This window comes from Mirounga angustirostris, unplaced genomic scaffold (assembly GCF_029215605.1).
Source record: "Mirounga angustirostris isolate CCGP_5_RB_7025 unplaced genomic scaffold, mMirAng1.0.hap1 SCAF_10, whole genome shotgun sequence".
Classification (NCBI taxonomy): Eukaryota; Metazoa; Chordata; class Mammalia; order Carnivora; family Phocidae; genus Mirounga; species Mirounga angustirostris.
In genome coordinates, this window is record NW_026991718.1 from 26539017 (window position 1) to 26564253 (window position 25237).

General features: G+C 38.9%; 1 protein-coding gene across 12 annotated transcripts in view; it reads left to right on the top strand.

Annotated features, from left to right (window-relative positions):
- LTBP1 (latent transforming growth factor beta binding protein 1) overlaps positions 1–25237 on the top strand; it is a 395639-nt gene that overhangs the window by 256514 nt on the left and 113888 nt on the right. For 9 of the 12 annotated variants that reach the window (XM_064572096.1, XM_064572092.1, XM_064572089.1 and 6 more), the window contains 6 exons: positions 4118–4285; positions 6971–7198; positions 9261–9283; positions 12713–12812; positions 13324–13422; positions 23974–24099. In XM_064572096.1, coding sequence (XP_064428166.1) covers positions 4118–4285; positions 6971–7198; positions 9261–9283; positions 12713–12812; positions 13324–13422; positions 23974–24099 — 744 coding nt within the window. The remainder of the gene's footprint in view (positions 1–4117; positions 4286–6970; positions 7199–9260; positions 9284–12712; positions 12813–13323; positions 13423–23973; positions 24100–25237) is intronic. The other 3 variants (XM_064572093.1, XM_045884388.3, XM_045884387.3) reach the window with 1 other exon arrangement.

Here is a 25237-nt window from a genome sequence, read left to right on the forward strand (position 1 = left end):
AGATGATGTAACTCTGCACTGGCTCTAGAATCATGGTTTCTTTTATTTTAGTTCTCCCAGAATTTAATAGCCCGTTTCCCAAAAAGGGTGCCTGGTGGCTCTTCTTTCAGCAAATTCATCTCTCAGACTCCTCATCAACACTTTACCTGCCTCCCAACACTCCTCCCACAGGGGTTTTAAGCTTAAAGAGATGAAAGTCTGATGTGGAATTCATCCAAGAGCTGAATGAAGATATTGGGGGTGTTGGTGCAGGGGGCATTGAAAACAGGCTAGCTATATGCCATCTTCTTAGGTCTTCTATATTTTTTTAGCTTCCTCTAAGTGCCAGATTAATTTATATCTGCTTAATGACACTTGTCATTCATGTGTGGAAGATGTCTTTGAAAGTATGATCAGAATTTATTGTATAGCCCTATAATTAAGTTGCTTGATACACTACTGGGGAACCCAAATAAGAGAACCATAGCATCTTTCCTTCATACTGTCCTTTGTAAGTGGGGCATCATCAGCATTGGCTATATAGTGATGATTCAAGACGAGGGTATGGAGCTATATGTTTATTACTTTTGGGGATTTCTCTAACTAAGAAAAATGATTTATGTTCCTGACTGATGTGGCATTTCCAGTAGGTTTTACACTCTTGAAATGTGTTTCCATCTATAGAGAGTACCTGAATCTTCCCACCTTAATCGTAGCAACGCATCTTGCAAAAATATAATCTGCCAAAACCACTGTTTCAGTGTGTCTACATATAGGATCCTCAGTACTCTATCCCATACCCATTTCCACTTAATCTTTAGAAATCTTTTGGCAATACTATTTCTTTTAGCATAGCATAAAACCTTATGACTCGAGAATATATGATCATGTGTGCCATATTTTAAAATAATAAATGATGTAGTGTATAATGAATTACCCCTCATGGCTAGCCTTCCAATCTGTGGCTAAAGATACTCAACTTCATAATTCAGAGCATATTGTTTCTGGATTTACATGTCATGTTGACTAGAATGTGAAAATGCCAGAGATAAGTGGAATTGCCATGTGAGAGATTGGAAATGATATAAGAATGACAGGTAATGTAGGTGTTAAAATAGGAGTGGCTTAAAAAGGCACACCCTATTAGAAATCTGAGGCATAAATGAACACTTTTCCCTCCACATAGTTGTAGATCAAAGAAAATTTGAATCATGGGAGCACCAGTAAAACTGAAGTATATAGGTTAGACCTTTTCAATGGCTTCCTTCTTGGTTGTCTTCCATCTTTGAAGGAGTGTATTTTTTTTTTTTATTAGTTTCTTGTTCTTATATGTAGTTGGGGTGAGGCATGTCTAGTTAGAACATGGTCTGACACACCTATGCTCACCAACAATTGACTTGATGACTGTAAGCCAGTGATTCTCTTACTCCCCTAAAAACCCCCATTTGAAATCCTTTGGAAGCTGTCTGATGGGAAGACAAAAGTCTATAGATGATTTGTTTAGAAAGAATTAGCTCACTAGACTTCTATCTTTATTCTCCAGATGATAAAATGCCCAAAATTGTGTGTGTGTGTGTGTGTGTAGTTCACAAGATCTCAACAACCATCAACTCACTTTAATTAACAAGCAATTTCTTAAAATTCACACATGTGCACATAGTAATCCCTTAAAACACTGAATTGCTGATGTGGAGTTTTGGTTTAATTTTGGGGACAGGCATGGTAGGAGGTTTCTTCAAAGTAGAGTCCTTGGATGGAGGGGGCACTTTGAGTGTAAAAAGGATGGTGCCTATATAGTATCACTTGCCTGGGCATGCGGGCGAGGGGGATATGAAGAAGTGAGGGTGGAGAATTAAGTGGAAGGGAGTCAATGTCACCATTTTCCAGTGTCATGGATTTGAGGAAACCATCTGCTCTGCTCTGAATGGCCCTTGTTCCGGGGATCTAGAACAAACATTAGTGTAGTTAGTGGTATAATTAAGCCCTGCCATGTGTAGATGGGATCCTGTGAGATGGCCTGACATTGTTTCTATGGAAATATGTGTTGTAAGTTCCAAATAATTTGGAGAGGAATTTTTTTTTTTAGTAGAATCCGTTCTGAGCTGATTATACTAGAACTAAGTATATGTTCTTAAGATTCCAGGAAGTAAGTGGGAGAAGGGAGAGGAAAAGACTCAAACTTCTCCCTCTGAGCACTTTTTTAGTAGCCCTGGACAAAACTGGTCTTATTAGACATACTAACTGCATAAGCTCTGAGGCTTCAGGAAGGTCTCCCCTGCTCCCCTCAATCCCCTGTTTCCATGCTTCTATTCACCAATAATAACTTTTTGAATATCTTCACTTTGTTCAAATGCTGCCACTAAGGAGCGATCAAGTTGTGTACAAACACCCATTGAGAGGATGGAGATATGTACTTGTAATAAAAGAGTGGCTGACATGTATTTTGTGTCTACTCTGTACCAAAGGTTTATGAGCATATGCTATTTCTAATCTGCACATTGAGCCTATTATTTATAGGTGAGGGATGTTGAAGCTCACCCAGTGTATTAAAGTTCTTTCCAAAGAAACAGAACCAGTAGGCCTGTGTGTGTGGATGCTCGTGTGTGTGTAGAGAGAGAAGTTTTAAGGGAATTGACTCACATGATTGCAGAGGTTGGCAAGTCCAGGATCCGCACAGTAGGCTGTATCCTGGAGACGAAGGGAAGAGTTAGTGTTACAGCGTGGGTCTGAAGGCAGTCCGCTGGCAAAATTCCCTCTTCTCCAGGAGAGTTCAGTCTTTTTCCTCTTAACCTCTTTCCACTATTAGGATGAGGCCCACACACACTCTGGAGATCATCTGTTTTACTCAAAGTCTACCAATATAAATGTTAATCTCATGTAAAACATACCTTCCGAGCAACTTTCAGACCTGTGTTTGACCAAATACCTACTTGCTGTGGCCTAGCCAAGCTGAAAGATCCAGTCAACCATCACAGCCCCAGTGACTTCTATAGGTTGTCTTACTGGCAAGTGGTAGACGTCCCATGAGAATCCAGGTCTGTCTGGCTCTATAAACCTTTGCTCTTCTCACTGTGTTGTAGTACCTTAATTTGATCAAATTGTTTCTTAGAGCATCTAACTAAGATGTCAGTCCTTTGAGAATGATTGAAAATTGAGATCTGAGCAGGAAGGGAAGGTGACTTTGGAAGCAACAGGAACTAGAAGAATTGGTTAAGGGAAAGGCAAATTGGAAAAACCTCATCTGGACAGTGATACAGTGGAGAAGAACTTTGGTTGGGATGGAAGAAGGGACAAGGGGGGGACCATCAAGCTTGGTCTGTTCAGCACTTTACTTGGCCTAGAGCTGGCTCACCTTTACATTAGAAAATGAACTTCTCAAAGGCAGGGTTGTATCTTATCCTCATAACCGCCTTGTGTGCTCAGTAGAGTGTCTAGCTGTTGGATTAGTGAAGTCTTATCTACTAAACTTAGAATAGAAGCATCAGGAATAGGTGTTAGGTCTTGCATGATTATGGGCTGGTGTGTTTTTGCGTGTTTTCTAAGGGACTGAACACATTGTTGCCTTCTCTGGTGTGCCGTCTTGTATAACCTGGCAGGTCAGAAGCTGCTCCCTGCCTCCCATCCGCTGTTGACTGGCCTACAGCGAGGCCCTGCAAGCTCTCACTGTCCTTAAGAAGGGCAGCAGCTGGCTTCCAGCATCAACTATGTTGAGTTCCCGATGTTCACCGTGCCTGGTTGCTCACCAAACTCTGCCCTAGAACTACCTCTGTTATGGCTAAATACAAGAAAATAAATGGTGTAGTGATTTTGATAATACGTACCTAGGTTTCGTTGGGCAGTTGATTTTGGTTGAAATGGTTTCTTTTTACATCATGCACACATACCTGATCTAATGCTTGCTAGAATGGAAGAAGGGACCAGATAGGGACAGGGACGCTTGGGGCCCTGATTCTAAAACCTAAAACGTATTTGGTAAACGACTCTAAATCAGGAAGGGCGATGCCCCGAATCTACACAAATTTATTCTGAAGTATGGTGTCTAATCCAGACTTTAAGGTTCGTTTTACTATGCCAAGAAAAGTCGATGTAGTCTTTTGTTGTTTCTTGGGTGACATCAGGCCTTATCTCTCTGCTTCAGCGGATACCCCTGTGATCTCTGAAGAGAAAGGGCCCTGTTATCGTCTTGTCAGTTCCGGAAGGCAGTGTATGCACCCTCTGTCTGTTCACCTCACCAAGCAGCTCTGCTGTTGTAGTGTGGGCAAGGCCTGGGGCCCACACTGTGAGAAATGTCCCCTTCCAGGCACAGGTAAGACATGACCCGCTGTACGCTCATATTCCTTCCCAGCCACACAAGGACACAGGAGGACTTTGGCAGTTTGCGTTCTTTTTGGTTTCCAACTTTTAATTGACATGTAAATAATACAGTGTATTTTTATCAGTTTTGTACAAACCATGACCATAGAAGGTTGAATCAGTGGAAGAGAGATTTTCCTGTTTCTGTGTAATATGAGACTTACTTTTGAATATTAAGAAAAGCCATTACTTTGTGGGACCCTAAGTCTGGTGTTTAAAAGTGTGAAGAGACCAGATGGGCCGTGTGCTGTCCTAACGACTGGCCGCGTGTCACGTGCATGGCCACGAGCCCCTGTGCGGGTTGACTCCCTCACTCACTGGTTGAACATGTGCTCGTCACTTTCTCCACTTGGAAATGGAGGGAATTATCTTCATGATTGAATTTGTGCTGTGAAGATTAATAACTCAAGGGCAGATCCTGACAGTGCACTGAGGAACTTCCAAGTCAGAATATTAATGGAAGTTGATTATTCTTTATGCTTTAGTTTGGTACATATTTGCCTAATGCCCTGAAAGGATAAATATATTTCTCTCAGTGCCTTACTTCTACCAAGGAGTCCTCAACTTCTCAAGCAGGATCAAGCAGAATTAAATGGAAGAGAAAGAAACACACCCTGCAAATTCCAGGCATGGTATTATCAAAGGAGGAGTGGTCCCTATTTCACGGGCATGTGATGGCCATAAAAAGTCTCATCAGGTGCTTATTTGATAAGAGCTTCCCACCTAGAGAAGTGCATCAACTCTCACAGGACTGCTGAATGTCTCAAAGCTGTAACTTAGCAGCAGACAAGGTTTAAGTATAAATTTAAATCTCATAATCCACCTTTGTTGGTGGTTAAGATCAGAAAGAATTGGTAAGGCAGAGGATAGTATAATGTATTTAGTAGTAATGGTATTTTAGTAGACTGTATAAATTTGGACACCTTCAAAAGGGCCTAGTATCCCCCTGTGGGATCTGAACTACTAGTGATTAAAAGGTAATAATCCATGAAATAAATGACCTTCATAATTTATAGACCCATTTCTCTTCAAGTTCAATTTTAATAGCTTTGTAACTCTTACATGAAACATAAATCAAGATGGTGAATATAACACAGGGCGATTCCTTCATAACATCCAGTAACTAAATTTGAAAATAACATTGGAGACAAACTTTTTGTACTTACCCAATTTTTGGTTATATGGTGATTTTCACATTTATTCATTAATACTGCAAATATTTGACAGGAAAACATGTTTTCTTCTGGAAACATCTGTTCTTTCAAGTAAGAATTGTATTACATAGTTAAATTTAAGAATGAGGTTCTACCATTTAATGTGTGATCCTTAGAGAAACAATGTTTTAGCATGCTTCAAGGAGAATTTTAGAGTTTCCTTTTTATTGAGAACTAATTTTAGGTCCAGAACATTCAATAGGCAATCTCTTGTTGAGTAGAAGTGAGAAATGACTTATTTTACTTCCAATTTGAAAAGTAGAAATAAAAAAGTTGACCATAAGCTCCTTAGTGTCTGCCTTTGGTAACTTGCCTCCAGTAGCAACACCAAAGGGATTAGGTGGATTTTCCTTCTCAGGCCACACACTGCCTTACCACCCCTGTCCTTCTCCTTTACTTATTCCTGGAGATGATGCAGTGGAGGTTAGCAAATCCAATGGGCCCAGTCTACATTTTTTTTTTTTTTTTTTTTTTTAAACAGGCAAGACCACTTTCCTGGCAAGGATAGCAGTCTCAGGGCACAGAACATCTCCTTGTCCTCTGGATAATTAAGCCAGCTGGTCAAGATCAGGCTGTTGCCTACTCATCCCTTTTTTTGAAAATAACTCCATTCTGACTTGGCATGTCCTGTTGTTCTTGACTTTTATCCATCATCCCTTTAGTATGTCTTACTTTGCTGGATTCCTTCTCACTATCCTGAGACTCTCTCTTCAAAAACACTCCCCTTTTCAGTCCTTCTTCACCAGCCTCACCATATCAGCTGATACGCTCCATTCTGGCTGAGTCCTTTGGATTCTTCAACTGGAAACAAATTATGAACATTTCAGCCTCTCATTTCCCTGACTAGTGATTGATTTTTCTCTTTTAACCTTCTTGCTAGTCATCTAGCTTAGAGAGATGTTATTCAGTTCCTTGTTAATAACTAATGCAATTATACCGAAGCAGGAGGAAAAGAAGAAAGCCTGGTTTTTGCTGATCTTATACACATACCCTATGAAATATATATAAAATATATAGTATCTTCTGTACATGAAAACCTCCTAATACATTACATATATTTCATATATGTGATATATAATATGATAGAGAAAATTAAATATAGAAAATGTATATATGATATCTCCTAATTGGTTGCTGATATATATAATATAAATATATGCTCTCTATATGCTATATATGCTATATATATAATATTGATAAGGAATTAACAGATGGAGAAATGTTGAGTAAAAGAAAGGGTTGGGTTTTTTTCTGTAAATATGCAAGTTTAACAGAAATTCAAGCATTATGCATCTGTTTTTGAAATTTTTAAATGTAACTATATTAATGATGATTTATTAAGAAATACTCATCATGATATTTTCCTCTGTATAAGTTTGCACTTTTAGATTTTTAAAAGGAATATTTTCCCATCCCAAATCTAGCTGCTTTTAAGGAAATCTGTCCTGGTGGAATGGGTTATACGGTTTCTGGCGTTCATAGACGCAGGCCAATCCATCACCATGTAGGTAAAGGACCTGTATTTGTCAAGCCAAAGAACACTCAACCTGTTGCTAAAAGTACTCATCCTCCACCTCTCCCAGCCAAGGAAGAGCCAGTGGAGGCCCTGACCTTCTCCCAGGAACACGGGCCAGGAGTGGCGGAGCCAGAAGGTGAGAGTGGAAATAGATTGAGGAGGTCTTGTGTGTCTTTGGTTTCCCTGTTAATACCCTTCTAGAACAGGGTTTTTAACCTCAGCACTATTGATACTTCAGAATAATTCTTAGTGAGGGGCTTCTTTGTACGTGGTAGGATGTTCAGCACCCTCCTTGGCCTTGAACTTTTAGATGCCAGTAGCACCCTCCCCCTTCCAGGGGTTACAACCAGAAGGGTGTCCAACCCTGCCAAATGTCCCTGTAGGGTAAAATGACCTCTGATTGAGAACCACCTCTGTAGAGTAATATGTTTGTAGCAGGTAACGATATTCCACGGTGATCTCAGGACATGCTGGGGGCTACTATTTCTTGGTGTTTATTCCTGAAGGGTAATTCAGATCATTTAAGGAATAGCCTTAATTCATTTCTATGTCTAGAGGGCCATTTAATAAATAGTTATGTACTTTACAAAGTGGAATCCACAGACTTAAGTTAAAGCATTGACTGAGCTTCCATGAAATAGAGGGCAACAGACAGTCAGGGATGATGGGAGCCCAAGGAGGAGGACAGGAGAATCCATCGAAGGGATCTTGGAAATCGCCTCGCACAGTCCTTTCATTGATTTTCTGAGAAGCCTGAGACCTAGAGAGGGAACATGGCTTGCCAAGTGTCATATCAAGAGTATGTAATGGGGCCAAGGAGCACATTTTTCCGAGAAAGCAAGTATGGCTTTATATTCTAGGAGCCTAGAGACAATTGACCTTGTCTCTAGATAAAAGCCAGCATCTCCAATTCCTTGAATATCTTTATTATCCTAAAAATGTTTCCCCCAGATAGAAGGAATAAACATTTTAGATTTGTACAGAATATATATTTTCTTTAATGAAGCTCCTGTTGGCTTCTCACAGTTTATCGGGTCGGAATTTAAGGTGCCCGTTTATGGGTTCTGTGAGGAGAGAAGGTATCTAGGTTAGTGGAGAGTCAGGAACTTGGCCAAGCTGCCTTCTAGAGAGGTCTTTTTCCAGGGCTCTGAATCTTTCTGTGTTCTGGCCTGTTTTATTTCACTCTCCCACTTGTGGCCCTTCTTGTTAGGCAGAGCAGGGAGGACCTCCCCTGGAATTGACAGTATTGACCGGTTTGCTCCTCTACACTAAGGGTATCATGGCCAGATGTTTGCAACTACTCATACTCTGCACAGGCAGGAGGAAATGGGCTCTGGTCCAGCTTCTGCCTCAAGACTTCTTTGGTGGGTTGCACAGGACAGACCGTTAGTTGACTTTTCCAACCACAAGAATATAGCACCAGTGATAAGCTATCTGGTGTCCTGATTGCTTTTGGAAGTTAGGCATCTACTGACACTGAACACTGATGTTTATGGGGATGATGACTAATGAGGAAAACCCCAGTAATTGTTAATCATAAGCTTGAGGACTAATATTAAGGACTGATTAATGAAAAGCAAGTCTTTCCAAATCCAAAGGCATAACCAGTCCCACTGCTTCACAATAATGTTATGACTGTGTAATATGTAATCTGTTCAACATATTGATGCTAATCTCTAATTAGGTTGTATTGGCTTGTGATTTCTTTCCCTCTAATTTAGTTAGCTTATCATATGATGCTCACAGGGCTTCAATAAATATTAGGAGTACAGTACCCGGTCTTAGATCTCTTATTGAAATGAGTGGCTTTCTTTTTTAACATTAACATCAAGTATTATATATTATGTTAAGGATAAGTATGTGGCCAATTAATGAAAATGCCTTTTTGATGTGGGAAGTTCCATAAAATTGAGATTAGACATAAAATAATGTACCAGAAAGTATTGTTTCCTTTAACCTTTTCAGTTAATGAGGGAGTTGGAAAGAATTTTATCACATCTACCTGAACTTTTGTAGCTAAGGAATGATACAGCATGGAGAGTTTGTCTTTTGGTCAGGTGTAAAATTCTCCAAAATGGTAGATGATTCTTAATCCTTTTGGAGTGGCAGTGGACTTTTATCGCTTTTTAAAAATTTAACTATTATGCGGTGAATTGACTTAAATTGTACTAATGTCTTCCTTTCTCTTCTGGTTTTAGTGGCAACTGCACCCCCTGAGAAGGTAATCCATTCATTATTTGCAAGTCTTTGTTTTTTTTACTGTCACAAGGATTTCCTTTTAGAATACATACGGATTTTTTTAGACTTAAGTACAGTAACATGCCTACTATTCATTATTTGGTTTGAGGAAATAAAGCATTCATTCAAGAAATATTGATTAAGCACCTGCTACCTAACTGGCACTTTCCTGAATGTTAAGAAAACAATCGAGAACAAATCAGACAAAACTCCTTGTTCTCATGGAACTTCAATTCTAGTGAGAGAAAAAGGTGGGACTAAAGGAATCAGAGGCTTAAAGAGAATTCAAGTCAGTCCATGGCCTGGACTGTGGATGGAAGGAAAGGTCCTGGTGTGTGTATGAAATTGTGAATTCTTAGGGTGCACATATGCTGAGTGAAGTCCTTCTTAAGTAACAACTAAAATTTAACATGCGTGTTCGATTACATTAAAAGAAGAACAGAGCTTACCCTTGGAAGTTACCGTCCAATACTAGAATATTGGTTCTTAGAAATTTCAGAGAAATATTTAGTCAGCCTATCGGTTTTTTGGCATAAAATGGGACCATGAATCGTGAGATTTATTCATAAGAAATATACAAATTTGCTGGATCTAAGTCCTGCTTATGTAATGTTGTTCCCCATCAGAGTCTTGCTTTGATTCTTTAATAACACGAAAATTAGATCGTTATTAAATCTTCATACATTTATATATCACTCAGTAGACGAGAATGACAAGTGTTAGAATTTAGATGGCACAAACACATATAAATTACTATAAATAGTTTTAAAATTTTTTAGCTTATGCATATAGGATAGAATAACTTCAGAGTTCTAACCTAAGTGCTAAAAGAATCCAGACAACAAAGAAGTAGGATTTTAGAGTGACAGCACCCAACAAAGAAGAGCATTGTTATATTGACCCCAAAAGAAGTACAACACATACGCATATTTTATGTGTACATTTACAGCTCCTGGATTGTGTTTTTAAAGGTCAGTAGTGTGCAGAAGTTGCAATTTTGTTGATTTTGAATTCAAGTCTGGTTGATATGTGGAAGGAATCATTCAAAGCATGAACAGACCAGCCAGCTCCCTGATAACCTCATCTTATTTAATAATCTCTGTTTTCTTTGCTGTTGAGGATGGAGTTTATGGTAACTCTCGTTAAGGATCTGAAAGAGGGCCTGAACATTTTCTTGTATACTTACATTGTAAATTTTTTGGAGACGAGGCAGTGGGAAAAATGCAGTCATAGTCTTTGCAGTCTTGACTCCTCACAGAGGTCTCATGATATTAAAGATGGATGAAGAGAAAGCAGGGTAGCCCGTGGATGGGAAATTATATGTGCAAAGGTGCGGTGGAGGAGACAGCAAGAGGTCAGGGAGCAGGAGAGGCTTGGTTAGAAGGAGAACTTGGGGCTGCTTTGGAAGGCTTGGAATCCAAACTGCAGTTGTAATCAGTGGCGAGATACCGTGCTCCTGTCTCTCGACTCTACTTGGCAAGTGTAGAAGTAGCATTGATTAGGAAGTCTGCTGTCCCGTGCTGATGGGGGAAATTCTTTCTGTAAGTTTCGGGAGTCCATAAACATCTGATGATGGTCTGCTTTTTGCTGGCTTTGACCATGGGCTGCAGGGAATGGCCTGCAATTGAGAGACTGATTGAGGTCACCTTTAATAGGTAATGGAAGATTAGTCTGTATTCTTTTTATTTTATTTTATTTTTTATTTATTTATTTGAGAGAGAGAGAGCACCAGAGGGGGTAGGGTCAGAGGGAGGAGCAGACTCCCTGCTGAGCAGGGAGCCTGATGCGGGACTCGATCCCGGGACTCCGGGATCATGACCTGAGCCAAAGGCAGTCGCTTAACCAACTGAGACACCCAGGTGCCCAATTAGTCTGTATTCTTAAGGGAAAATGTGGGAAAAAGTAATAAATGCTCAGTCCTTCTAGAAGATGAATCACAGCAGGATTAACTGAGACAGGGAGACAGAGGGAGCTTAAGAGACCAATTAGATAATTATAATAAACAGGATGAGAAAGAAGAGTCCAGAATGGGACAGTGGGGGCTATGGGTACGGAAAGGTCAACAAACATAAAGAGCAGTGCATATGGGCAGAGCTTGGAACGAAGAATGAAAGAGCAAAGACCACAAAGTGACTTGAAGCCTGGCTGGTTTAATGCCTGTGGCCTTGACAGAAGTGCAGACCTTGGAATGAGAGCCTGTAGGGTTTTGGAGGGGATGGATTTGAGGTGCTGGTGGAAGATCTAAATGGAGTCACACTGTAAATACTCACGCCTACGAAACTGGGTCTTTGATGAGATACTCAGAGAGGTTATGTATTTTATAAAAAGCAGAAAAGAACATAATTGAAGTTAGGACAGCAATGAAGAGGGAAACAGACCTGGGGAGTGAGCTTTCAGGGAGATGGCAGTGGTGTGCTGGGCAGCCATGGCCAAGTAACCTGATGAACACTTCTAAGGATGTGGTGGCATGGCCACGCTGGCCCCACTGTGCATCTCTGCTGGCCTCGCAGTTCAGTCTGTAGGAGCCCTGAGCAGCTGTAACTAGGAGCTGAGCTCTGGTCCGGGGGACAGGAGGGGGCAACCGAACGCGTGAGGAAGCCCTGGGTGCTTCTCCAAGCCCCTGTGTTTTTGTTGCTGTGCTTGACTACCCCTGTGCTGAGACCTGGAGGTACAAAGTTCCTGGATGGGAGGTTCGAAAGGCCTTAATGACTGCCTGGCTTAAAATATTTTAATGTCCTGTATGTTCTTGGTTATGACACATGTGCTGTACCCATTAGTTATTCTGCAAAGTGTGGCTGGTCATCTTCCTAGGGCAGAGCACTGTGTCCAGGAGAGGACAGTTTAGTTCTCCGTTGGGGTTAGTTTTGCCTTGTTTGAGACCAGATGTCGGCCCCTGAGCCAACGCATTTGTTTACAGTGTCTGAAGGGACCTTTTGCTTTGGGCCCCTGGGACATGGGTGAGGGTGTGTACGTGGGTCAGCGCTGCTGGGGGAATCAAAGGCTTGCTACAAAAGTGGCTCAGGGGCGCCTGGGTGGCTCAGTCGTTAAGCGTCTGCCTTCGGCTCAGGTCATGATCCCAGGGTCCTGGGATCAAGGCCCGCATCGGGCTCTCTGCTCAGCGGGAAGCCTGCTTCTCCCTCTCCCACTCCCCCTGCTTGTGTTCCCTCTCTTGCTGTGTCTCTCTCTGTCAAATAAACAAAATCTTTAAAAAAAAAAACAAAAAGTGGCTCAGCAACCCTTCATATATGTATTTTTTTCCCCACACAATTGCACAGGTTGTTGTCCAGTGTCCTCTGATATTTGTTGCCTTTCTAAGAGTAGAATTAAATAAAGATAGTAATATGTGAACATTAAAGATAATTCCTACTTTCAGTTCTCTCTCTCTTTTTTTCTTTTTAATACAACCACCCAGGAAATACCTTCATTGGATCAAGAGAAAACCAGAGTTGAGCCTGGTCAACCCCAGCTCTCTCCAGGCATCTCAACTATTCATCTGCACCCACAGTTTCCAGGTAACCTCTGTTGATCTATGCTATTTGTAAGAGTATTATCAATGAGTAAAAGACTAAGATAAGGATTCTTTTGTCTTTGATTTTAAAGTTTGATAAATCATTAGAATTCATATGTGAAGTGCCATGTGAAACATACACTTAAGTGTATTAATGTACTTGTAATGTTAGTGTGGGGATGGTCATGTAAGTTTTAGAAGGCTAAAAGGAAGGTAAGTTTCTCACGATTTTCTGTGGCCAGGAGTATGTATATATTATTAGAACGGTTTTGAAGGTCATCATTTGATGAAGCGTCATTTTTCTTGGCTTCTGAATTGTTTTCATATTTTCTTACTAAATGTTGAAACTGAGGCTATAGATTAATACCAGGAACTTTAGGGATCTCTAAGAGTCCTTAATTATCCAAGCACGACTGTGGTATGTTATTAGAATTAAATTATGCTTGCATTTTGGGATGGGATCTCAAAGCACCTAACAGGCTTTAATTTTTTTCATCCCCTCTTTCCTCATATAGTAGTGATTGAAAAAACATCACCTCCTGTGCCTGTGGAAGTAGCTCCTGAAGCTTCTACATCAAGTGCCAGCCAAGTGATTGCACCTACTCAAGTAACAGGTAGGTATGGTATTCTGTTCCACAGCCTGTGCGGGAGACGTGGGGATGAGCCTCCTGTTAACTGTAGTATCACAGTTGTATCAAATGTATGAGATTGCTCATGGCAGGGTGAGTCATAATAGCAAATACTTGGAAATAATAAATACTGTTAAAAAGGAGGCACGTTTAAATAAATTATGGTACATATACAGTGAAATATCACAAAGCTGTTAATGTTGTAAAAGAATATTTAATGTCATGAGGAGATGCTTATGGCAAAATGAGCAATACAGAACACAGTATGATTCCAATTTTATTTTTTAAATGTTTACAAACACAGAAAAAGAGACAGAAAGCACATCAAAGAGGTGCCTGGGTGGCTTGGTCAGTTAAGCGTCTGCCTTCGGCTCAGGTCATGATCTCGGGGTCCTAGGATCGAGCCCCACATTGGGCTCCCTGCTCAGCAGGGAGCCTGCTTCTCCCTCTCCCTCTGCCACTCTCCCTGCTTGTACTCTCTCTCTGTCTGTCAAATAAATTAATAAAATCTTAAAATAAATAAATAAAACACACACACAAAAAATAAAAAAGTACATCAAAGTGTTCAACCATCACCAGTTAATAGGATCGTGGATAATCTTTGTTCTCTGATATATTTTTATATATTTTCAAAATTCTTTTTGATAATTTTAATCAGTGACACATTATAAACATTTATCATAATGTGAAACAAACCAACAGCATAAAAGTTAATATCCTTGATGTATAGTGAGCTTTTATAAATCAGCAATAAAAATACTAATAGAAAAATGGGGAAATAATATCATAATTTATAGAAAAACATATAATAGGAAATGTCAACCAGTAATCAAAGAAATGCAGATTAAAATAATTATTATCAAAGTAGCATTTAATTTTTACTAGAGTAAAATTGAGGTTGAACACATTGCCGAAAGGAATGTAAACTGGTCAACGTTTCTGGAAAGCACAAACTGGCATAATGTATCAAGAATTTTAAAAATGTTCAGGGGCGCCTGGGTGGCTCAATTGGTTAAGCGACTGCCTTCGGCTCAGGTCATGATCCTGGAGTCCTGGGATCGAGTCCCGCATCGGGCTCCCAGCTCAGCGGGTAGCCTGCTTCTCCCTCTGACCCTCTCCTCTCATTCTGTTTCTCTCTCTCTCTCGCTCTCTAATAAATAATAAATAAAATCTTAAAAAAAAAATGTTCAGAGCTTTTGACCCAGTAATCCTGTCAAAATATCTAGTGTGAGGATATAATGTCCCTAAAGACTGAGATAATGTTTATATAAATGGATACTTACCACAGCACTAGGTAGAATAGAGAAAAAGTAGAAACAATCTAAACATTTAACTATAGGAAAATAGATAATTATATTACATTTCTGCATTGGAGCATGATGCTGCCATCAAATGCAGTATTTTTGAAGAATTTTTATTAAAATCTAGCAGCAAATGGTCACAAAATACTGTTAAATGTGAGATGAAGTATATGAAAATGAAGGAATGTAAAACATTATTACCAGTTATATAAAAAAGACTTATACATTGAGAAAATACTGGAAGAAAATATGCCAGATATTAGCAGTGATTATTTTTTATAGTAGGATCCATGAGGTTTGGGGGTATTGGTAGAATATTTTCTATTTTCCATATACTGTATAATGGGCAAATATTCTGTAGTCAGAAAAAGATCACCAGGATGTATCATGCCAACTTAAGGTCAGGATGAGGTTGGCAGTGTATAACGAAAAGTTAATAGAGGAGCTTGCAGACTTTCTTAAAATATTCTTTCCTCAGAAACATGTATAATTTTTCAAGTAAAAATGTGCTTGGTGTGTTAATTAGATAAATTATAGTGATCATTTCACAATGTGTGTGTATATCAAAACATTAAGTTGTACACCTTAAATATGTATATGTTTTATGTTGAAAAACAGTACAATTACATAAAATATATAAAATAAATTATATAAAAATAATTTTTCTATGTTAAAAAAACTTTTGGCTATTTTCTCAAAAATGTGGCTGTAAGTTCTCTTAGATATTTGAATTGAGGCGTCAGACTGGAAAGTGTTTTGTTTTTTTGAGAGAGAAAGAGAGTGCATGTGCGAGTGGATGGGGCGGGGTGATGGGGGTGGGGGATGGAGAGGGAGAGAGAGAGAGAGAGCGAGAATCCCAAGCTGGCTCTAAGCCCAGCGAAGAGCCCATCGCGGGGCTAGATCTCAGGACCCTTGATGTTGGTCCTGAGCCGAAATCACGAGTTGGATGCTTAACGAACCAACTGAGCCACCAGGTACCCCTGGAAAGTGTTTTTATTTATTTATTTTTTTAAAGATTTTATTTATTTATTTATTTGACAGAGAGATAGAGAGAACAAGTAGGCAGAGCGGCAGGCAGAGGGAAAGGGAGAAGCAGGCTCTCTGCTGAGTAGGGAGCCCGATGCGGGACTCGATCCCAGGACCCTGAGATCATGACCTGAGCCGAAGGCAGCCGCTTAACCGACTGAGCCACCCAGGCGCCCCTGGAAAGTGTTTTTAAATAGCACCTGTGTGTTCCAAGATGAAATGCCTTGACAGAGGAATGTGGAGTCGCATCATGGACCACAGTGTGTTTTTACCCAGTTCAGGGCATCTGTAGCCAGAGCCATAGCCTTCCCCAGTTACTGCATTGCAACCGCTCTTTGATTTTACTCTTAATATTGAGTTAAGTGATACACAGAAATATCAGATCTTCTCAGTGCTTCTAGAGTGATATAATGATACGATAGTGTTTGTTTGTTTGTTTGTTTTTTAATGGCCATGGCTAAAACCATTTCTCTATTCTGAAGTCATTTATGTGTCTGCTCGCTTTATTAAGCACATCTATGAGAGACTCTGCTATGCACTGTAACATGCACAGCGATGTCATACCCCATCTTGGACAGCAGGGATCTTCTCACTGTTGACCTCATGTTATTGAAAAGGAAAATTGCAGTGTGACAATGTAATGTACTAGGTCTAAATACTGTATTTCTTTATTTCTGTTTTCCAGTGTATAAATATAGTTTTGTGCTTTTTTAACAATGGCTGACTTCAGTGGATGGACTTCTTGCAAGCTAGCTTTGTAGGGGTTAATTAAGTTTGGCTAGATAAATGCAGTTTTGCTATTTCAATGCAGCCGTGTGAGGAATAACAAATTGAAGTTACTTAGCTTCAACTGAACTACAGAGCTGATTTAAAAAAAAACAAAAACAAAAAAAAGTAGCTGTGCTGTATGAAGTTGTTAGAAGACAGCTTAATTCGAGTTTGGCAGAGATACAGGGCCAACATCTGCTATCGCATGTTTGAAGCACGACTATTTCCTTCCAGGAAAAAAGTGACGGTAAAATTTTATGCAACATTTGTAGGTGTTCCTACTTCCTATAGTAGAAGAATCTTTCTGAAACAATCCATGGGGAGAATATTATAGTCTTTGAATTAAAATGGTTTGCAACGTCAGAGCTACACAATCATTAGTAATCTACACTAGAACAAGAACTCTGTTTTGTATCAAATTTAATTTAAATCAAACTGTAGATGTTCCCATTGATTTGATATGAGAGCCAAACATAGAGATTGAGGGAGCAATCCGATCAGCTCTGTCCGGAATGTTACACAATGGTTTTTTCCCCTAAAACACAGAGGAGGTAAATCTTACTTGTCACTATTAGTTTGTCTCACAAGTTGAAGAAAGGAATAGAATATTACATAGGAATCTAAAATAAACAAAATCAGCTCCACATTGCTCAGTGACAATATCTTTATGGTGGTGAGATTAGAAGGAGCCTTTGCAGATTTCTTCAGACACACTTTGACATGTAATAATTATAAAGTGAGCCACATATTTGCAGGACATAAGTGTGATATTTTCCACTCTTAATAGCTGATGTGGTGGCTTGCGACATTATTGGCATACTGTTTCCAAATAAATTATACATTTCAGCATATAAATTCTTGATTTAGCATAGTGTCTTAATAGCTCAAGGATAGGTTGGAAAATCAAACCTCTGGCAAATATTTACAAAGTGGAAACATCTGTTTCAATTGTTGTGGGACAATTTACGCTCATTGTGGGGCAGCTAGGAAGCCGGGGCATTTTTGTAAACCTTTCCATGAGTTAACATTTGATGCCTTCCTCCTCTTCTACCCAAACTTCCTCCATGGCCCTCGAATAACAGCCAGAAATTATTCTTTGACTTCCACAACTACCATGTGGAAACCTTTGTAGTTATCATGGCCCAAACATTATAAAAACTATTTGCTCATCAGAGCTTTTCCAGAGCTCAGAATTGACCCCTTTAAAAAATGTTTGTTCCTGGGGCGCCTGGGTGGCTCAGTCAGTTAAGCAGCTGCCTTCGGCTCAGGTCATGATCCCAGGGTCCTGGGATCGAGTCCCGCATCGGGCTCCCTGCTCTGCGGGGAGCCTGCTTCTCCCTCTCCTTCTGCCTGCTTCTCTGCCTACTTGTGCTCTCTATCTCTCTGTCAAATAAATAAATAAAATCTTAAAAAAAAAAAAAAAATTTGCTCATCAGAGCTTTTCCAGAGCTCAGAATTGACCCCTTTAAAAAATGTTTGTTCCTAAAGCGTATTGCTGGCATCCTTACAGCTTCAGTAAGCTATGTATGCTGATGGAAAATGAACTCCTTTTTTCATGTAAAATCACCATACTTTAATATTTCCAGGCTTTATTAATTAATTAACTAATTTATTTATTTACTTTTAGTAATCATCTGATGAGGAAAAAAGCGAAAGGTCAGCATACTCATTTTCATATTTTGGCAAAAAGCTTTCTTTTTCATTTTTAAAAAAATATAATAAAGATACCAAACTCTTAAATCCACTGTTGGTCTTGTTGCTGGGATAAGTAGAGTATTTGGTTTTCCACTGGCTTTTGGTCATGGCTCTTTTTCCAGGTTTTAAATGGCACTCTGGTGAAAGAAACAGAATACGGTCCTTGACCTCGTGAAGGTAAAGTTGTCTCAGGGGCACAGAGAGTAGGAAAGTGTCAGGTGGTCCTGAGGACCAGGGGACATGTGATAGGCGTTAAGGATGAATCCAGTGGGAACAGCGTCTTGATGATCTCTTTGGAATACCAAACATATTAAAGAAGACTAGACATTTTCATTAACTAGAGTACCCTGGAGACTGATAATTAGTGCTTCCTATGTGAGGCTTTGCCATAATTCTTGTGCTTATGTCCACACAGTCTGCTCAAAGCATAAGCTGATTCATTATGTGGGAACAGGTTCACATCCCTATGTATGAGTGACCTCTTAGAAAAATAAAAAACAATATCTTTTCCCTTAAAAAACATGGAAAAATGAGAGAATTTTTCCAATTCTTCCTCAAGACAATACCCTCAGGACTCGTCTTTCTGTGTAATACATCCTGGAGAATGAAAATCTAATAGAAAAGGAGAGGAAAGCACAGGAAGAGGTGATTAGGAGACTTGTTTTAAAAAATTCTGAGGTGTTTTGAAGGTGTTACAACTCTTCTTTCTACTTACAAGGGTGGAGTCCGGCCTCACAGATGGATGGAAGGAACCTCTGAGGCCAAACTGATGAAAGTTACATGAATTAATCACATATAAAAAAAATGGGACAAACAGGGTAGAAATCAAGTATATTTTAGTACATGTCCCTCCACTCCTTTGATGTATCTCTTAGTACCCTCTAGTGGTGTCAGAGTAACATTTTCTTACATATGTTAGTGCCCTGCCAACTGGGATCAACCTTTTTAAGCTGTATCTCTGTATACTTTATCTGTGAGGTAATCAGCTAAAGATCCTCAAATATGCCTCGTAAATATTTATCCTCATAGCTTCTATTTAAGATACTAAAATGGAAGGGAAGGCCATTATATTCACTTCATTTCCTAAGACTAAGCAGTATACTTCTTAAGTATTTCTCCTATTTTAGAGCTGATGTAAAAAGAAACAATTTAAATATGTTGGCAGACTGTGGTGTAAGAATGTATTATATTTGAATTAAATATCACATGGTTTTGAAGATTTTTGTTCACACATGTAAAACTTCCATCCTAAAGCTATGCTTGAAAAGTTATAGATATTTGGTAATCAACAAATTGGTATGTATGGGCGTTGGGGCAGTGAGTCATGCTCCAGTGTTGCATGAAAACCCCAGATTTATAGCCTTTGAACTTGTTGTGAATCCTTGCCCAACTGTATTAATTCATCTTCTGATCTTTCTTTTTGCAAATCTGATCAATGTCTTTTCTGTCTTATGAAAATGGCAGAGAAAACTCTAAAGGAAGATCAGTAATCACAAAGAAAATTGAGAAAAGTAAATACGAATAATTTTCAGAGGGGCGCCTGGGTGGCTCAGTCATTAAGCGTCTGCCTTCTGCTCAGGTCATGATCTCAGGGTCCTGGGATCCAGCCCCGCATAGGGCTCCCTGCTCAGCGGGAAGCCTGTTTCTCCCTCTCCCACTCCCTCTGCTTGTGTTCCCTCTCTCGCTGTGTCTCTCTCTGTCAAATAAATAAATCTTTAAAAAATAATAATAATAATTTTCGGAGAAGGTGTCTTCCTACAATATGGAATAGATGGTTAGAGATGTGATTTTCACACTGTTCTAGTAAAGAATTCCTATAAAGAGAGAAGAGAACTCTTACCTAAGCGTCTAGTATTATAACCTAGGGAAGATTACCTTTTACCTTCAAATTTTTGTGGCGTAGAAGTGATCATTTTTTTAAGGAAGACTTCTGATTTTTTAACAAATTTTTTTAAACAAATTTATTTTTAACAAATAAGCATTTTCCTGTCCTGTCAATGCTTAATTATGCTCTATATGTTTCATAATTCATTTTTTGTCTTACTGCCAGTCACTTAAGTTTAAGCAGTCATGTTAATTACCCATGTTTTTAACCTTTTGAATTACTGATGTTTTCTGTGACTTTACATTATACAGACTAAGCCAGTCTATTTTTCTGATAGTGAATTAGCATAAATAGGCTCACTAAAGGTATTAGTTTGTAAATGCGTAACATCCAAGTAGATACTGCAGCTCTGTATTCATATGCTTCCTTTTAAAGTCTAGCGACTTTCCAAATGATTTGCACCAATTGTCTTAAAGTCACAGCACAGTGAATAACACTGGATGAGAAATGAATAATGTGGTTTGGGTTTTTGGAAAGCAACCTCAGCCCTAATTCGGGTCATTTCCGTAGGGAGTCTTTGTTAAAGCACTGTTTTTTCACCTCCTCATGAAGAATGCATTGTAGGTTATTGGTGATGGTAGCACACCTGTTTTTCTATCTCAAACCACAGACCCCTCCAGCAAGGCTGTTGCTGTGGCTTGTGGTGCTTGAGGCCCCAGTCTTCTTACACTGGGCACTCGGACACACCCATGGCAGCTGCCTTTTTAGCGTTGTTTACTTTGTGATGGCAATGGGATAATAGTCTAAGGTAACATTGTTATAAATGTGCAGTTTCTTTGTTACATATTCTTAAATGACTTCAAAAGGAACAACATTTACAAAGATGATAATAATGGCTAGCTGGGCTTTCTTACACATAAAAATGCATTTATTTATAATTCACTGTTAAATCAGTAAAGTAAAAAAATTAAGGTATATAGATTACTTAAAGGAAATTTTCTCCCTTATTTCCTTCTTAAAATTTTTATTTTTTTAAATTTCTTAATTTTTAAATTCCAGTATAATTAGCATACCTTATTATTATCAGTTCCAGGTGTACAAAATAGTGATTCAACAATTCTGTATATTACTCAATGCTCACCACAAGTGTACTTTTAATCCTCTTCACCTATTTCACCCATCCCCCCGCCCAGCTCCCCTCTGGTAACCCATCAGTTTGTTTTCTATAGTTAAGAGTCTGTTTCTTGGTTTGTCTCTTTTTTTCCTTTGTTCATTTGTTTTGTTTCCTTAATTCTGCATATGAGTGAAATCACATGGTATTTGTCTTTCTCTGATTAACTTATTTTACTTAGCATTATGCTCTCTAGAATCCATCCACGTTGTTGCAAATGGCAAGATTTCATTCTTTTTATGGCTGAATAACATTCCATTGTATTCTATACCACATCTTCTTTGTCCATTCATCTGTCAATGGACACTTGGGCTGCTTCTGTAGTTTGACGATTGTAAATAAAGCTGCAGTAAACATCCGAGTGTATGTATTCCTTTGAATTGTGTTTTCATTTTCTTTTGGTAAATACCCAGTAGTGGAATAACTAGATCATATGGTAGTTCTGTTTGTAATTTTTTGAGGAACCTCCATATTGTTTTTCCCAGTGGCTGCACCAGTTTGCATTCCCACCTACAGTACATGAGGGTTCCTTTTTCTCCATGTTCTCACCAACCTTTTTTTTTTGTGTTGTTGATTTTAGCCACTCTGGCACATGTGAGGTGATATCTCATTGTGGTTTTGATTCGCATTTTCCCTGATGATAAGTGATATTAAACATCTTTTCATGCGTCTTTTGGCCATGTGTAGGTCTTTGGAGCAATGTCTTTTCATGTCTTCTGCCCATTTTTAACCCCTTATCAAGGTATATCATTTGCAAATATTTTCTCCCATTCAGTAGGTTGTCTTTTAGTTTTGTTGATTGTTTCCTTTGCTGTGTAGAAGCCTTTTGTTTTGATAAAGTCCCAGTAGTTTATTTTTGCTTTTTGTTTTTCTTGCCTCAGGGGACATATCTAGAAAAATGTTGCTATGTCCGATGTCAGAGAAATTACTGCTTATGCTCCCTTCTAGGGTTTTATGGTTTCAGGTCTCATGTGTAGGTTTTTAATGGCTAACTTTCATTGAGCTTGTATAGTGTGCCAGACATTGGGCTATGTGCATTATTTATCTTTGAACCCGACACTCAAGTTGGTGCTCTGATTATTCCCATTTATCTTACATGCAGAGAAGTGAGACATAGAATGTTTGAGTAACTTGCCCCTGTGTTATAGAGTTAAGAAAGGGCAGCAAGATTTGTGTTTGCACTGTCTGCAAACCTGGGCTTCTACCAGCTGGCCTGCCCGCCCCCCCACAATGCCATTATAACTCCTTACAAAGATCATTGAAAACAGAATGTCTTAGGAGATTAATTCCTCTTAGGAGGCCACTTTTGAGTCCTCAGGTAATTTAAGGCCATCTTGTATCCTTTTGGTAATGAAGCTCATTTTGATGGCCTTCATTCAGTGTGGACTCCTATGACCCTACCTCTACCATGGTGTGTTCCCCAAATGGAGTGAGGACTCAGGGCCAGTCTGCTCAGGCCTTACAGAAGAAGTGAGTTTCACACAGGAGTCATTAAGAGCACAAGGGAAGAGTTTAGCAGAGAAGATCGGGAAGAAGATTCTACTTTATCAATATAAATATGCTCATGTTGAAATTGGTAAATTAAGAGTGAGTTACACCCAAAAGTTTGGCTTTGATTAGAAGTGGTAAATCTTTCTTGAGAATTAAAGAGAAATTTTGGAGGAGGTTGGACATAGTTGTTGGAAATTGAATTTGACCTGCTAATGAATAAAAAGTTACCATATATTTCTTATCAGGAGAACTCACCTGATGGTTCTGAGTCCATCATGTCAGATGAACTGGAGTGGATAGAAACTCATTGTGGGCTATCTTAGAAGTTAGAAAGAATTGGTTATCTTACAACTTCCAAAGTGCCCTTTTTCTGAGTTACTACCCACTCCACTTCATCTTAGAAGTTGTTTTATTAGGAGTTATTGGTGATTTGGGGTGAGACTAACTGAGCAATTATGAAGTAATCAAACAAATTTATACTTGATTTTAGAGGTATACTTTCTTTTCTTGTTGAAGTAAAGTTGACACACTGTTGCATTAGATTCAGGTGTATAATCTAGTCATTGGACAAGTCTCTTTGCTATGCTGTGCTCACAACAAGTGCAGCTACCATCTGTCACCACCCAATGCTATTGCAGTACCATCAACTAGATTCCCTGTGCTGTGCCTTTCATCCCAGTGACTTCATCTTTCCATAACTGGAAGCCTGTATCTCCCACTCCACTTCACCCATCTTGCCCAAACCCCCACCCGCCTCTCCTTTGGCAATCATCAGTTTATTCTCTGTTTATAGGTCTATTCATGCTTTTTTGTTTGTTTGCTCATTTGTTTTTGTTTTGTTTTTTAGATTCCGTATATAAGTGAAATCATGTGGTATTTGCCTTTCTCTGACTTACTTCACTTAGCATAATAGTCTCTAGGTCCATTCGTGTTGTCAGAAATGGCAAGATCTGATTCTTCTTTATGGCTGAGTTACAGTCCACTGTGTATATATACCACATCTTCTTTATCCATTCATCTTTCGGTAGACAGTTGGGTCTCTTCCGTATCTTGGCTATTGTAAATAATGCTGCAATAAACATAAGTGTGCACGTATCTTTTCGAAGTAATGTTTTTATTTTCTCTGGATAAATTGGAGGTGACTTTTGTCTTCTAATTACATACTTGACAATAAGCTAATCAGGAGATGCAAAGGAATGGTTTGAAAGCAATGAAATCTTAGTTGATGTCTGATTTTTCCTCTATTATTTATTTTTAAGAAATCAATGAATGTACTGTGAACCCCGATATCTGTGGAGCAGGACACTGCATTAACCTGCCCGTGAGGTATACCTGTATATGCTATGAGGGCTACAAGTTCAGTGAGCAACAGAGGAAATGTGTTGGTAAGAGATGCTTTTAATAGATGAAATTATTAAATATCAAATATTTACACATTAAGAACATATTTTATGTAGTTATCATGGGAAATGTTATTGTGTTTAATTTTTAAAAATTTTTATCCCTGAACTAAGGGAGCCCAAAAAGAGGTTTGCTAATCTCCTGGGATGATCTCATCTCCTGGCTCAATGCTACCTACCTGGCCAAATGTAATACAATTAGATAAAGTTGGAAAAAGAAAAAAGATAAAAGTGAAAAAATTTCCAAAGATTTCTAGGTATAATAAAATAATATAATAAAACATAGATAGAATAATATAATAAAATGATAGAAATATCTACCTACAAACATGTATTTAGCAAAACCAAAATAAAATTAATATATACTGCAATAAAGACTTATACTCCTGTAAGTGCATAAAATCTGATTTCTAAGAGCAATTTCTAAACTGAAAATAAGCTGACACAAAACTGTTAATGAATTTATAAATACAGGATCTTGTCCATGGTTCTTTGGAAAAAAATGTATCTTAGAGGTATAATAGCATTATGGAAATCATTTCAGTGCATACGTTAACACTAAATTTAATTTTTTAGAAAAAGGAAGTTCAGCACTAAGAATTATAAAGCAACAAAGGTGTATACCCAATTAATATAAAGTAACAAAGGTGTATACCCAATTAATATGGCTTTAGTGTGCTAAATGCCATTATGCAAGATGTGTGACTTGTGCTATTTGGTTTTGTATATATATGTGGGGTAGGTCAAGAGGAGTATCCACCTGCCCTATCCCATGGCTATTTCTCTTGAATTTGCGTACATCGTATGTATTCTGTTTGGAACCGTAGAATATACAGTTGAAAGGGGCAGTTGAGATGATCTTGTCTAGCTTCACCCATGTGCGCAGTGGAACAGTCCCTTTCACGATATTTCTGGATGTTTCTCCTGAGCTGGCCTGGGGGTCCCACAGTGAACTTCACTGCTTAGATGACTCCATGTATCCAGTGGGTCCTTCTGTGTTGACCCAGATCTGTCTTTCAGAAACACCAATGTCATGGTTGTAGTTTCAGCTTTTGAAACAATACACCCTAAACATATTCCCTGTTCCCAGTAACCATCCCTCAAGTGTCTGAGGAGGGTGATC